Raw genomic sequence first — 13,199 nt, forward strand, 5'->3', positions numbered from 1 at the left:
ATACCATTTCATACATTTTCGTTTATTATCAAAATCATAACTTGGTGGAGATAATGATAATACCAGTAATGATATTAATATTGGTAGAGGAGTAATGATAATCATAATGACATAATTATAATAAATATATAATAATATTATAGTAATGGTAATAATATAAATTAGAAAGAGAAGAGTTATCTAATAATAATGATAATAATAACAATACTAATAGAAATAACAACAATGATAATAATAAAAAAGTAAGAGTAATAATAATGATAAATTATGATTTTAATAATAATGATGATAATAACAATGATAATAATTATGATGATAGTAATAATAATAAAAATTTGATAATAAAAACAATAATAGTGATAATATTAACTAACAATAATAATAATCATCATCAGCATCAGCATCAGCATCAGCATAAAGCATAAATCAGCATCAGCATCATAATGACAATAATAAAAACAACAATAGTAACAATAATAATAATAATAATAATAGGGGATACCAATAATAATGATAATAATAATAGTAATCCCAATAATAATAACAATTATAATAACAATAATAGTAAAGATAATAATAACAATAATAATAATGATGATAATGATAATAAAAAAATGATAATAACAATAATGATAATAATAATGATGTCAATGAAAATAGCAATAGAAAATAGCAATAATATCAGTAATAGTAAAGTGTAATGATAGTAATGGTAATATCACTAACAATGATGAGATAATAAAAAAAAAAAATAAAATTAAAATTGGAATGAAAATAAAACATAAATGGAAATGAAAAAAAAAAAAAAGAATAACGAAAAGGGGATTATTATCATGATAATAATAATAAGGGTTTAATGATAATGATAAAGATATCAAAAGCAATATCAATAACATAAAAATAATAGTTATAATCATAAGCATTATCATCATTATTATCATTACTATAATTATCATTATCATCATTATGAATATCATCATTAACATTACTAACATTATCATCACCATTCTTATTATTTTTATTATTATTATTATCAGTCACCAGTTTTTGATTATTGTTATTATCATTATCATTATCACCAGGTTTTCATCATCATTAACATTATCCTCATTATAGTATCACTTTTATTACTATCATTATTATAATCAGTATCATCATAATCATCTTTATAAACATTATTGTTATTACTATTATTATTATCATCACTGTCATTATCATTATCATTACTGCTATAATTATCATTCTTATTGTTATTACTGTTATTATCATTATCATAATTATGATGACAATAATAATATCATTTATTATTATGATTATCTCATTTTTTTATAATCCCTATTAGCATCATTATTATAATTACAGCTATCAATACTATAATCATTATTAACGTTATCATTACCATTATCAAGAAAATCATTATTACAAATGTCATTATCAGCGTTATTATTATTATTTTTATCATCATCACTATCATCATCGCCGTCATTACTCTTGTTCTTAGCATTCTTACCAAGACTCTACGAACTGCTCTGCCATCTGCCTAAGACGCGCAAGTAAGCGATTACGAAGGCAGGAACCCTGCACCCAAGGGCGGCCGGCCTTTGGCGAGAGATCATCTACTTTTTCTACAGTTACCCTGATGCGATCTACCAGCCTAAGATTCAAATTTATAATTGCATGTAGTTCAGACATGTCCATCATTATAAATATGAATATAATTTATTCCCAGAAAGAAAGAAAAATATGATAATCCAAGTATCATAAGTACTTGGATATACTATTGAAGTTATTTGTATGACTTCTGAAGGACGAATTATTAACAGGTACGGGAGTGTGATCGACTTAAAAACAGGCTTGTGATCGACCAGTTGGCCACCCCTGATATACCCTATGTGCAGTACTCTGAATACTTCAAGATTTCCCATTTATTGTCATTTTGTTTTGCCGATCCGCATAGCGTACACTGAATGCGTCAAGATTTCTTATTTCTTTCCCTTTTCTCCTTTTCTTTTCCCAAGCAGAAAACCGTTATTAAACAAGGATATAAAACCAGTATGCCATGTTGAAGATCAAGAAGATGACGACAACCGAAGTGTGCGAATAAGTCACAGCTTTTTCGGCCCGACTTTTTTGCTTCGTCCAATTGTTGCTCATGCCTGATGGTCTCACCTGGAGGAAGGAAATGTGGGAAATCATTAGATGGAATCCAATGCCCGTGTTTAATTTGTAAGGTGTCTTCCTTCTTCTTTTTTTTTTTTTTTTTTCTAACTGTCATCATTTTTACGTACAGAGTTTCGAACAGTTTTTCCCGCTTTTTTATTTCTGCCATCCTTTTCTTTTTTCTCGCTCTCAGTTTTTATCTTCTTTCATTGTCTACCAACGTCTGACTTTCCTCCTCCCCCCCACCCTCTTCCTCCGTCCCTCCCTCTTTTCTTTCTATTAATCTCTCTCTTCCCCCCCTTCCTTGCCCTTCCCTTCCCTCCCCAACCCTCCCTTCCCGCCACCTGCCACCCCTCCCCCCTTCTCTTCTCTCCACTCCTCCCCTCCCTCTCTAATTACCTACCTTGTTATCCCCAATGCCAGCCACCATCAGCGCCTTGGGTTGGTTGTGAAGAATATCCAGGACGGTGTGCCAGATGATGATGACGAAAGTGAGGATAATGCAGAACAGAAGCCAAATATCCACCATCTTAAAGTACGATGTCTTAGGAAGGGCGGCGGACACCTATTAAAAAAAAAAAAAAAAAAAAAAAAAAACGCGAAATAGAAGAGAAAAAAGATAAAGATCGTTAAAGGACGGAAAAAAAACACGCGTGAAAGGCTTTTAAAAGAAAAAGTGAGTCCGCAAAAAAGGTAAAGTGCCATTAAAAGGACGCCAGGGGTACATTTATCACCTGTCCATCTTTAATGACTGGAGTAATGGGTTGCTACGAAAGGATGGTTTAAATGGGTTATTCACAGGTGATTTGGATGAGCTCTTGAAGAACTTGCTTTTCGTGCTTTGTGGTCGATGTTCCATGAAAGTTGCAAGGGTCCCCGCTAGTACTTATTCATTTAGGGTTAGTTAAAGATTACTCTGATATATCGTTTGATTATATCTTGTGGAGTGTTAATATCATCTCTTTCATTATAGTGATTGTTATTGTGTGTTTCATTGCTTGAATATTTGCTGTACATATAAAGGCTAGTATTGTTCTTTTGCTACTTCACTGTCGACATTTTTACGTTATACAATAAGCAAGCTTCTGTCTTTTGAGAGAAAATTGTCACTGTAATTTGCATATGGCTTGGAGGCAATATATATATATATATATATATATATATATATATATATATATATATATGTATATGAAGTGTGTGTGTGTGTGTGTGTGTGTGTGTGTGTGTGTGTGTGTGTGTGCGTGTGTGTGTGTGTGTGTGTGTGTGTGTGTGTGTGTGTGTGTGTGTGTGTGTGTGTGTGTGTGTGTGTGTGTGTGTGTGTGTGTGTGTGTGTGTGTGTGTGTGTGTGTGTGTACTTGCACGTGTGCGTATGATGTACCTATCCATCTGCAAATTATATATAACAAATACTAAATAACTGTCAAAATGATTGCTGTATTACAACTACTACGGCTCGTAAAATGACATATCTTTATGTTCGGTCATCAGCACATTACACCCTGATTCGGGTTCTCAAGCAACCTACCATTTGTACAATCTCTTTGCAGACGATAAAAACGTCAAACAAATGAACCACATATCACACACAAACATTCATCTCGACCTATATTTGTTTAGAAATACCCCGTAACCATCCGTTATTGCTATTCCTTTTCCGGAATAGAGAGGGAAGAGGGAAGAGGAAAAGGATGGAAGGAAGGAAGGAAGAAGAGAAAGAGAGGAGGGAATGAGAAGTGAGAAATGAAGAATGGGAGAAGGAAGATTGGATAGGATAAATGAAATTCAACTGAGAAATAATAGCCACTGTGAAGACGGAAAAGATAGAAGGAGGGAAGGAAGAGAGGAAAAGAGAGAGATAGAGATAGAAAGAGAGATAGAAAGAGTAGAAGAGGAGGAGGATAGAAGGATAATTCATATTTGACAATTAAAGGAAGTGTAATCTCCCGGAAGAGAGGATGTGAAAAAAGAAGAGAAAGAGAAAGGAAGGAATAGGAGGATAGAAGAAAAATGAGAGAAGAAAAAGGAGAAAGGTAGAAGGGGAGAAACAAGAAGAATAGAGATGAAGAGATGATTCTTATTTTGCTGACAAATGGCAATCAGAATAATGGTAAAGGAAAAGATGAAAAAGGAGGAGAAAAGGAGGGAGAATGAGAGGAGGAAGATAGGATAGGATAATTCTTATTTAATTAAGAAATAACCGAAGTGAAAAAGGAAGATGGAACGAAGAAAAAAAAAGAGGGAAGGAGAGGAGAAAGAAAGGAGGGCATGACGCAAGGAAGAGGAAATGGAAAATAAGAGAAGAGAGAAAGAGGAGATGAGAAAGAACCAAAGAGATAGAGAAGACTAGGATGATTCATATTTAACAGAAATAACGACCGAATCGGATGAACTGCCGCACCTTACGACCTTTTCGCCGCGTGTCTATGGTCGTTAGGATGAATAGTTTAGAAGCGCCTGACAGATATAGGACTGCGCTTGGAGTGAAAAGGGGGAGTGACGGTGAGGGGAAGGGAAGGGAGGAGGGAAGGAAGGAGAGAAGGGGAGGAGGTGGGAAGGAAAATGCAGGAGGGAAGGAAGGATGAGAAGGTGGGAGGATGGAGGGAAGGGATAGAAGGAGCGAAGAAAGGAATAGGAGGAAGAGGAGAAGGGATGGGGGATGGAGGGAAGGAAAGGGAGAATGAAGGTGACAAGGAGGGAAGAAGTGGGATAATGGAGGAAGGAAGAGAAGGGGGAGGAATAAGAGAAGAGACAGGAAGAGAGAAGGCAGAGAAGGAAGGAAGAGGAAAAGGAGAGAAGGGGGGAAGGGAGAGGAGAATGCGAGAAGGGGGGAAGGAACAGGAGAGGGCGAAAAGGAGGGAAGGAAGAGGAAAAAGAAAGAAGGAAGCGGAGGAGGGAAGGAGGAATGAGAGGATTGGAATGAGAGCAGGAAAGAAGAAGAGGATGAAGAGAAATGGGAGAGGGTAGAGGGCAGATGGATGAAAAGGGTGAATAGGAGGAGATAAAAGTTGAGAAGTAAAGAGAGGGCTGATGACGGAGGAATGGGGAGAGAAAGGGAAGAAAAGGAGATAAAGACGGAAGGAAGGACTGGAATCAAGGGATAAAAGTGAAGGAGATGCAGGGGGATAGATGAGACTACGAAAAAGGATGGAAAAGGATGGAAAGGAGAAGTACATGGAGGGGAAAAGGAGAAAGAAGAATTGAAAAATGAATTAGAATGCATAGAAAAGGAGGCGAGGAATGTCGATAGGACAAAGGAAGAGGAAAATGAGAAAATTAGAGGAGAGGAGGATAAATAATTCTCTAAATATATAGGGAAAGTATGGGTGAGAGGAAGGTGTTGATGGAAGAAAGAGGAACTGCTGAAAATAGGATAGTCAGGCAACGTAGAAAATGTTGCATGTTCTCTTTTTCGAAAGATTGTAGAATCGCGAATCTATTAAATCATATAATGTTTGCCTTTTTCAGTGTCTTCCTGTCCTCTCGTCTGTATCTTTGTATATTTCTCTTTCTATTTGTTTATCTTTGTATATTTTCTTGTTGATTTCTCTCCTTGTTTATCATACCTAACCGTGTATATCTAAATTCTATCTCTGTTATTTATCTATATAATAACACACACACACACACACACACACACACACACACACACACACACTCTCTCTCTCTCTCTCACACACACACACACACACACTCACACACACACACACACACACACACACTTACACACACTCTCTCTCTCACACACACACACATACACGCACATACATACACAATCGCCCCCACCCTACCGACCTGCGTGAAGATCGTAGCCAGAACGAGCAGCGCCGTGAGAGCTGACATCACCCTGACTTCAAACATGTCAGCGCGGAAGAATAAGGTGACGTAACTGATGATGATGAGGGTGAGGGAGGGAGTGTAGATGTTGAGTATGGCGTACCTGTGGGAGGGAAGAAGGGAGGGAGGATGGGAGAGAGGGAGGGAAGGAAGGAGGGAGGGAAGGAGGGAGGATGGGGAGGAAGGAAGGAGGGAGGGAAGGAAGGAGGGAGGATGGGAAGGAAGGAAGGAGGGAGGGAAGGAAGGAGGGAGGATGGGAAGGAGGGAGGGAAGGAAGGAGGGAGGGAAAGAAGGAGCGAGGTAAGGAGGGAGGAAGGGGAGTAAGGAGGGTGGGTGGGCAGGAAGGAGGGAGGGGAGGGAAGGAAGGAGGGAGGATGGGAAGGAAGGAAGGAGGGAGGGAAGGAAGGAGGGAGGATGGGAAGGAGGGAGAGAAGGAAGGAGGGAGGGAAGGAAGGAGGGAGGTAAGGAAGGAGGATGGGAAGGAAGGAAGGAGGATGAGAAGGAAGGAAGGAGGGAGGGAAGGAAGGAGGGAGGATGGGAAGGAAGGAGGGAGAGGTGGGAAGGAAGGAGGGAGGATGGGAAGGATCGAGGGAAGGAAGGAGGGAGAGAGAGAGGGAAGGATGGAAGGAGGATGGGAAGGAGGGAGGGAAGGAAGGAGGGAGGGAAGGAAGGAGGGAGGGAAGGAAGGAGGGAGGAAAGGAAGGAGGGAGGGAAGGAGAGAGAGAGGGAAGGAGAGAGAGAGGGAAGGAAGGAGCTAGGGAAGGAAGGAGGGAGGATGGGAAGGAAGGAGGGAGGATGGGAATTCAGGATGGGTGGGAAGGAGGGATGGTAGGATGGGAAAGAAGCAAGGAAGGAAATATGGGAGGGAGAGAAGGTAGGATAGGACAAGGGGGAGGGTAGAATGGAAAGGATGGAGGGAAGGAAGGAAGGAGGAGGGGAGAGAGGAAACGAAAGTAAAGAGGGCGGGGAAAAGGGAAGGATAGAGGGAGCGAAGGAGGGAAGGAAGGAGGGAGGGAGAGAGGGAATGAGGAAAGGAAATAGGGAGAGAGGAAGGAAAAAGGGAGGTAGGGAGGGTGGGATGTGTGGAGGTGGGAGGGAAGGCGGAATAATGGGGAGGGAAGGGAAGGAGGAGGAAAGGAAGAGAAGGGAGGGGAAAGAAGGAAGGAAAGAAAAAAAGAAGGAAGAGGAGGAAAGGATTATATTATAAAGAAACAAAATCATAGATATTCACCAACCAACGAATAGATCAGCACCAAAGCCAATGAAAATATACGCATAAATAAAGAAAATAGTATCCTCTTTTTTTTCCTTTTTTGCCTGTGCACCTCACTTTTCATTTGTCTTACCCCGATCTCCGTATCAATTCCAGCTTCACCTTCAGTGCCGCGAATTCCTCCTTGTTGTCCACACTCAGCGTCGTTTCGCCGACAGAATACTCCATCAACAGCTAGAGATTGAGATTAAATGAGATGCATGATATGAATAGGATCATTTGTGTTATGATTATTTACAGAAATGTTGCATGTGATTGTTGATTTCCTTTTAATCGTGGAAATTTATAGATCGGCGTAAGGAGAGGGGATTTTGGAAATTAGAATGGCACACGAAAGAGGATACCTATGGTTAATTATCTATCGCACAGACAGACAGACAGGCAGACAGAAGAGAGAGAGAGAGAGAGAGAGAGAGAGAGAGAGAGAGAGAGAGAGAGAGAGAGAGAGAGAGAGAGAGAGAGAGAGAGAGAGAGAGAGAGAGAGAGAGAGAGAGACAAATAAACATAACGAACATGAGAAAAGCCCCCCCCCCAAAAAAAAAAAAAAAACGAGAAAGGAAAACGACAATAGAAAACGGAATGATTAAAGAAAACGGGACAGTCTCATCGCGGGATAACCTCTTTAAACCAAACCACATCGCGTACCTCAGACCCGTTATACCTGGCGGTCGAATTGCGGTTGAAGCCGATATAATCAGACGTCGAGCCGGAAACCCTGAGCTTCATGTAGCAATGCTGGGAGTCGAACGGGTAGAGGGTCAGGTCAAAATGGCACTTGAACTGGATGCTGTATTTCCTTGACATGGATAAAATCGTCGACGAGCCAGGGTAGAGTTCCACTGTTGTGATTGTTATGATTAAATGTTAGATTTGTAATGACCTGATTATAATCTATATCTAAAGAAAGGTAATTGAAACTGACTATGAATTAACATTGTTATGATCTCATTATGATTTACATTTGTTAAAAAACCAATTTTATTATGATTATCTTAAAACAATTGTTTTTGACCATGAATGATTAGTTATTTTTCGATCTCTATATAAAACGTAATTGTTATTGGATTGGAATTAAGATTGTTATGATTATCATGCTGTATGATAATTTACGTATTTAATGATTAGTGTATTTGCATTCCATCCATCTTCCTTGTTTATTAACTTTACATGACTACTGTTAATTTTCTTACCTCTTGGTAAGTTTTATTCTTCGGTGTAACTTTCTTTGTTAATCTAAATGGTTAACTAAGTAGGTCTTCATTTATCAGTCCTGTTAATACTGTGATTATACTGGAAAAGTTAAAACTTACAACATTGGAGGAAAAAAGAAAACGGAGTGGCATAATTAAGCTTGTCAGTTACGTCACATGAGCGATAAAGTTAGACAAGGAAGACGTGGTATGCACCTGTCTTTATGTCTATTTTGTCTGCTTATATAAACATTAAAATAAGAATTGGTCTATTTTTTCAACCTGCCATTTATCTATTATCTATTAGGTGTTGATATAGATAACGCACGCGCTCAAATATCCACCATTTATCTGTTACTGTATAGTATAGGCACTGTACGAGGATGTGCTTATACTCTGCGTCCAGCCAACTGTCTACATCCGTCTACTTTTTGAAAGTTAGTAAACAAATAAATAAAATGATATAAACGAAACTCGACGACGCACCCACGTCAGGCCTTGTCAGGTCGGTCTGGAAGGCACCGCTGCCCCTGTCGACATAGAGCGTCGAGTCGATGTCGACGACTGTCCTCATGTTGCCGTCCGTGTTGGTGAAGAGGATGGTGGGCGCCCAGAGCTTCTGCGCCAGGTGCCAGGGGATCAGGTTGAGAGAGGTCGTCGCCTTCAGGTTCTGGTAGGTGACTCTGCTGTCGAGCCAGCTCAGCTCCAGCACAAAGGAGGCGTCCATGATCATGTCGGTCGAGATGATGTTGATGGTCTCGATGAGGACGTCCGCGGAGAGCAGGAGGACGCCGGAGGGGTTGACGGGGGAGCGCGCCGGGAGAGTCTGCTCGTACTGAGGACCGAATTCGACGATGGCGCAGCGGACCTCGTCGCTCTTGTCGCGGCAGTCGTACTTCATGTCGCAGCGCAGCCTCATGGCGATGCAGGAACCGTCGTCGCAGGCGAACTGGCCGTCGCGACAAGAAATCAGCGACAGGTACCTCGGGCCGGGGTCCTGGTCACACTGCGGCTGCTCGAAGTTCCAGAGCCTCCTGCCGACCGGGTGCTCGTTCTCCGTGGCGTTGAGCGTCGCCATGACAACGCCTTTGATTTCGTCCCTGAACACCCACAGCTCGTTAGCGGCGTCAATGACATATCCCGTGTAGCCCTGGAAAGCGGTGGCGTTGAGGCCGACCTTCGACGAAGTGAAGTAGTAGTGCCTCGTCTCCTCCTCGCAGATGCCCCTCAGCGTCCACACCTGATGGCTCGGGGTCCTGCACACCGAACAACTCTCCCTCAGGCACTGCGTATCGGACACGTACACTCCGAGGGTCGTCAGGCAGTTCTGGAACCGCCATCCGTTCGGCTCTCCGGATCCCCAGAAAGGGTCCTCGCGCTCCGGGAAGGCCAGCAGCTCGCCCGTGAAGGCGTCCCTCCACTCGTCCTCCTTCGCCTCGTCGGTGCCGCCCACGAAGAGCCGCCCGCCGTTGCAGCGATCAGAATAGGGTTTGATCAGGTCGTGGGTGCTCATGATACCTGGTTGAGAGGGCAGCAGCGTTAAGGCTAGCGTCCAAGAAGCTATGCAAATAGATAATAAAGACAAAAAGAAAAAAGAAAGAAAAATGTATATCTAACTATATCTACTTATATCTATATCTATCTATTTATCTACATATCTATATTTATATATGTATATATATTATATATATATATGCATATATGCATATATATATATATATATATATATATATATATATATATATATATACATATACATATATATATAATATATATATATATATATATATATATACATATATACATATATATATATATATGCATATATATATACATATATATATGCATATATATACATATACATATATATATATATATATATATATATATATATATATATATATATATATATATATATATATATATATATATTACACGCACACACATATACACATGAGTACACACACTGCTCATAATACCGAGACGAAGAGAGAAGAGCAAGATGCCTTTGTTTTTGCGATGCGGGCGCGTTATGTTAATTTTCAAGAAGCTATGCAGATTGTTAATTTCTTGCGTGTCTTGATGTTCTCAAAAGCATTAGTTACTGCTCGACTTACCTGGAACGGTCGTGGGCGCGGGGATGTAGCCGCCCATCGCCTTGCAAGTGGAGGCGGCAGAAGGGAATGACTGAAGAGCCAAAAGGATGTAGGTGGTGTTATCTTCGTCCTTGTCGCACACCTGCAAATATCATTGGAGACAGATCCCCTTTATCGACCAGCTACCTCGCTCACATGACCATGTTCTGAGTTCCATCACACACCTTCCTAACGAGGCCCCTTTCTAAATTTTCTTTATTCTTTACAGTGTTAGGTTCAAAAGGTACAATTTCATCATTCTGACCTTGCTATTTGGTATGTTCTCGACAGTAACTTCGGTCAGGTTCCATTCTCCTTCCCACGATACGAGGTCACCTCCAAGGTCAAGTGTGCAGTCGGATAATTCTCTGACCTGCTTTTCGGAGAGAGCGCGACTCCAGAAATTAGCCTGAGGAAAAGAAAAAAAGTAGGGAAGAAAGACAAGAGAAGAGTACGCGATTTCGTAAAACGGGGACTGCAACAAGGTAATAACATAAAAACGCATGCTTAGTTCATCATGGATTTAAAAAATATTCATTCTCATATATGGAGGCACAGATGACATTCCGCTACCAAAATTATCAACTCGTGAGGCATACAAACATACATACATACATATATATACACACATATATATATACATATATATATATATATATATATATATATATATTGTAGAAAAGGTATGAATGAGACTGGACATCTTCACAATACAAGAGATGTATTTGACCGGTTTCGATTACGTCTTCATCAGAAATAGATACATAAGAGAAAATACATAGCAAATACATACTACATAGGAGTTGGTAGATCACCTGACGACTGTGACCTCGCACTCGTTACGCGCATAATTGCAGCTGCGACCTTGGACACTTTAAACCTACCTGATGTGGTGTTCATATTCTTTTCTGTCGCGATATATGCAGCTTCCATGACCTTCCTTTTAGGTTTACTCAATCCTTCATGGATTACTTCGGCTTCCTTCCAGTTCAGTAGATGTCCAGCTTCATCTACATGAACTACCATGACATTGGAAGTCCTGTGGTGACGGACGTCGGCTCGATGTTCGATGATCCTGGTGTTTGATTACATATGTAACCTCAGTCTCAAGAAACTCAGGGCTGCAGATCCTCAGTGCCCGGAGAAAGAAGCCAATTACAACCCCAGATTTTGTTTTGCTGCTGTGGGCGGAGCAAAACAAAATCTGGGGTTGTAATTGGCTTCTTTCTCCGGGCACTGAGGATCTGCAGCCCTGAGTTTCTTGAGACTGAGGTTACATATGTAATTAATTCTTTTATGCAACATAAGTACCCAAAAGGTCTCTTGCTAAACCTCAGGAAGAAGGCGGAGAACATGCAAGATCAACCCCAGTGACATCCTCTAACTTCCTCATACTGCCTCCATGTAACGTTTCCCAGTCGATTAGCAAATACTTTGGAAAACGGTGAAAATCGCCAGCACATCCGGGGAAAAGATACATGATATGATACGAGACAAGAAGCAGTTGAAAAGCAACCCCAAGAGTGCAGTATATCGCATACCCTGCAGCGGTTGCGATAAGGCCTATTTTGGTGAAACGGGACGAAGCTTCAACACCAGGATCATCGAACATCGAGCCGACGTCCGTCACCACAGGACTTCCAATGCCATGGTAGTTCATGTAGATGAAGCTGGACATCTACCGAACTGGCAGGAAGCCGAAGTAATCCATGAAGGATTGAGTAAACCTAAAAGGAAGGTCATGGAAGCTGCATACATCGCGACAGAAAAGAATATGAACACCACATCAGGTAGGTTTAAAGTGTCCAAGGTCGCAGCTGCAATTATGCACGTAACGAGTGCGAGGTCACAGTCGTCAGGTGATCTACCAACTCCTATGTAGTATATATATGCTATGTATTTTCTCTTATGTATGTATTTCTGATGAAGACGTAATCGAAACCGGTCAAATACATCTTTTGTATTGTGGAGATATCCAGTCTCATTCATACCTCTTCTACATTTGTCAACATGGATACGTTTCATATATATATATATATATATATATATATATATATATATATATATATATATATATATATATATGTATATGTATACATTTAATCCTTTTTTTTCTTTATCACAACAGAAACACAAAATATTAATATGAATCGCAAGACAAACATCACAAACCTGAGTAATCTGCCCACTGAAGGCGTAACTCGAACCCATGTTCACGCCGAGGCCCAAAAGCAGGTGCTGGACGTCGACTCTCCCTGCTTCGACTTCCTCCTCCCGGATCACCTCTTGACCGTCTAAATACAGTACTAGCTCTGAAGACAAGCTGCGGGTCGTATGAATTAGTATTTCAGTACCGAAGGCTTGTAAGGGAACTAGTAAATATGGAATATAAAGCAGGGGTGGCCAACCGGTCGATCACAAGCCTGTTTTAAATCGATCACACTGTTGTACCTGTTAATAATTCGTCCTTCAGAAGTTGTCATGCAAATAGCTGCAATAGCATATCCAAGTACTCATGATACTGGATTATTTCTTTTTACTGGAATAAACTATATTTATATTCATAATGAACTACATGCAATTATTTATGTTTGAATCTTAGGCTGG

General features: G+C 40.5%; 1 protein-coding gene across 1 annotated transcript; it reads right to left on the reverse strand.

Moving 5' to 3' along the window:
• Nucleotides 1-2,529: 2,529 nt before the first annotated feature.
• LOC113817836 (glutamate-gated chloride channel subunit beta) lies at nt 2,530-10,034 on the reverse strand. Its single transcript, XM_070119846.1, has 5 exons — nt 8,886-10,034; nt 7,913-8,063; nt 7,341-7,441; nt 5,953-6,097; nt 2,530-2,725 (listed from the first exon to the last, which is right to left on the reverse strand). Exons 1-5 carry the CDS (start codon nt 9,968-9,970, stop codon nt 2,552-2,554), a joined length of 1,656 nt encoding a protein of 551 aa, XP_069975947.1. The 5' UTR covers nt 9,971-10,034; the 3' UTR covers nt 2,530-2,551.
• Between the last annotated feature and the right edge of the window lie 3,165 nt (nt 10,035-13,199).

Source organism: Penaeus vannamei, unplaced genomic scaffold (genome assembly GCF_042767895.1).
Source record: "Penaeus vannamei isolate JL-2024 unplaced genomic scaffold, ASM4276789v1 unanchor806, whole genome shotgun sequence".
NCBI lineage: Eukaryota > Metazoa > Arthropoda > Malacostraca > Decapoda > Penaeidae > Penaeus > Penaeus vannamei.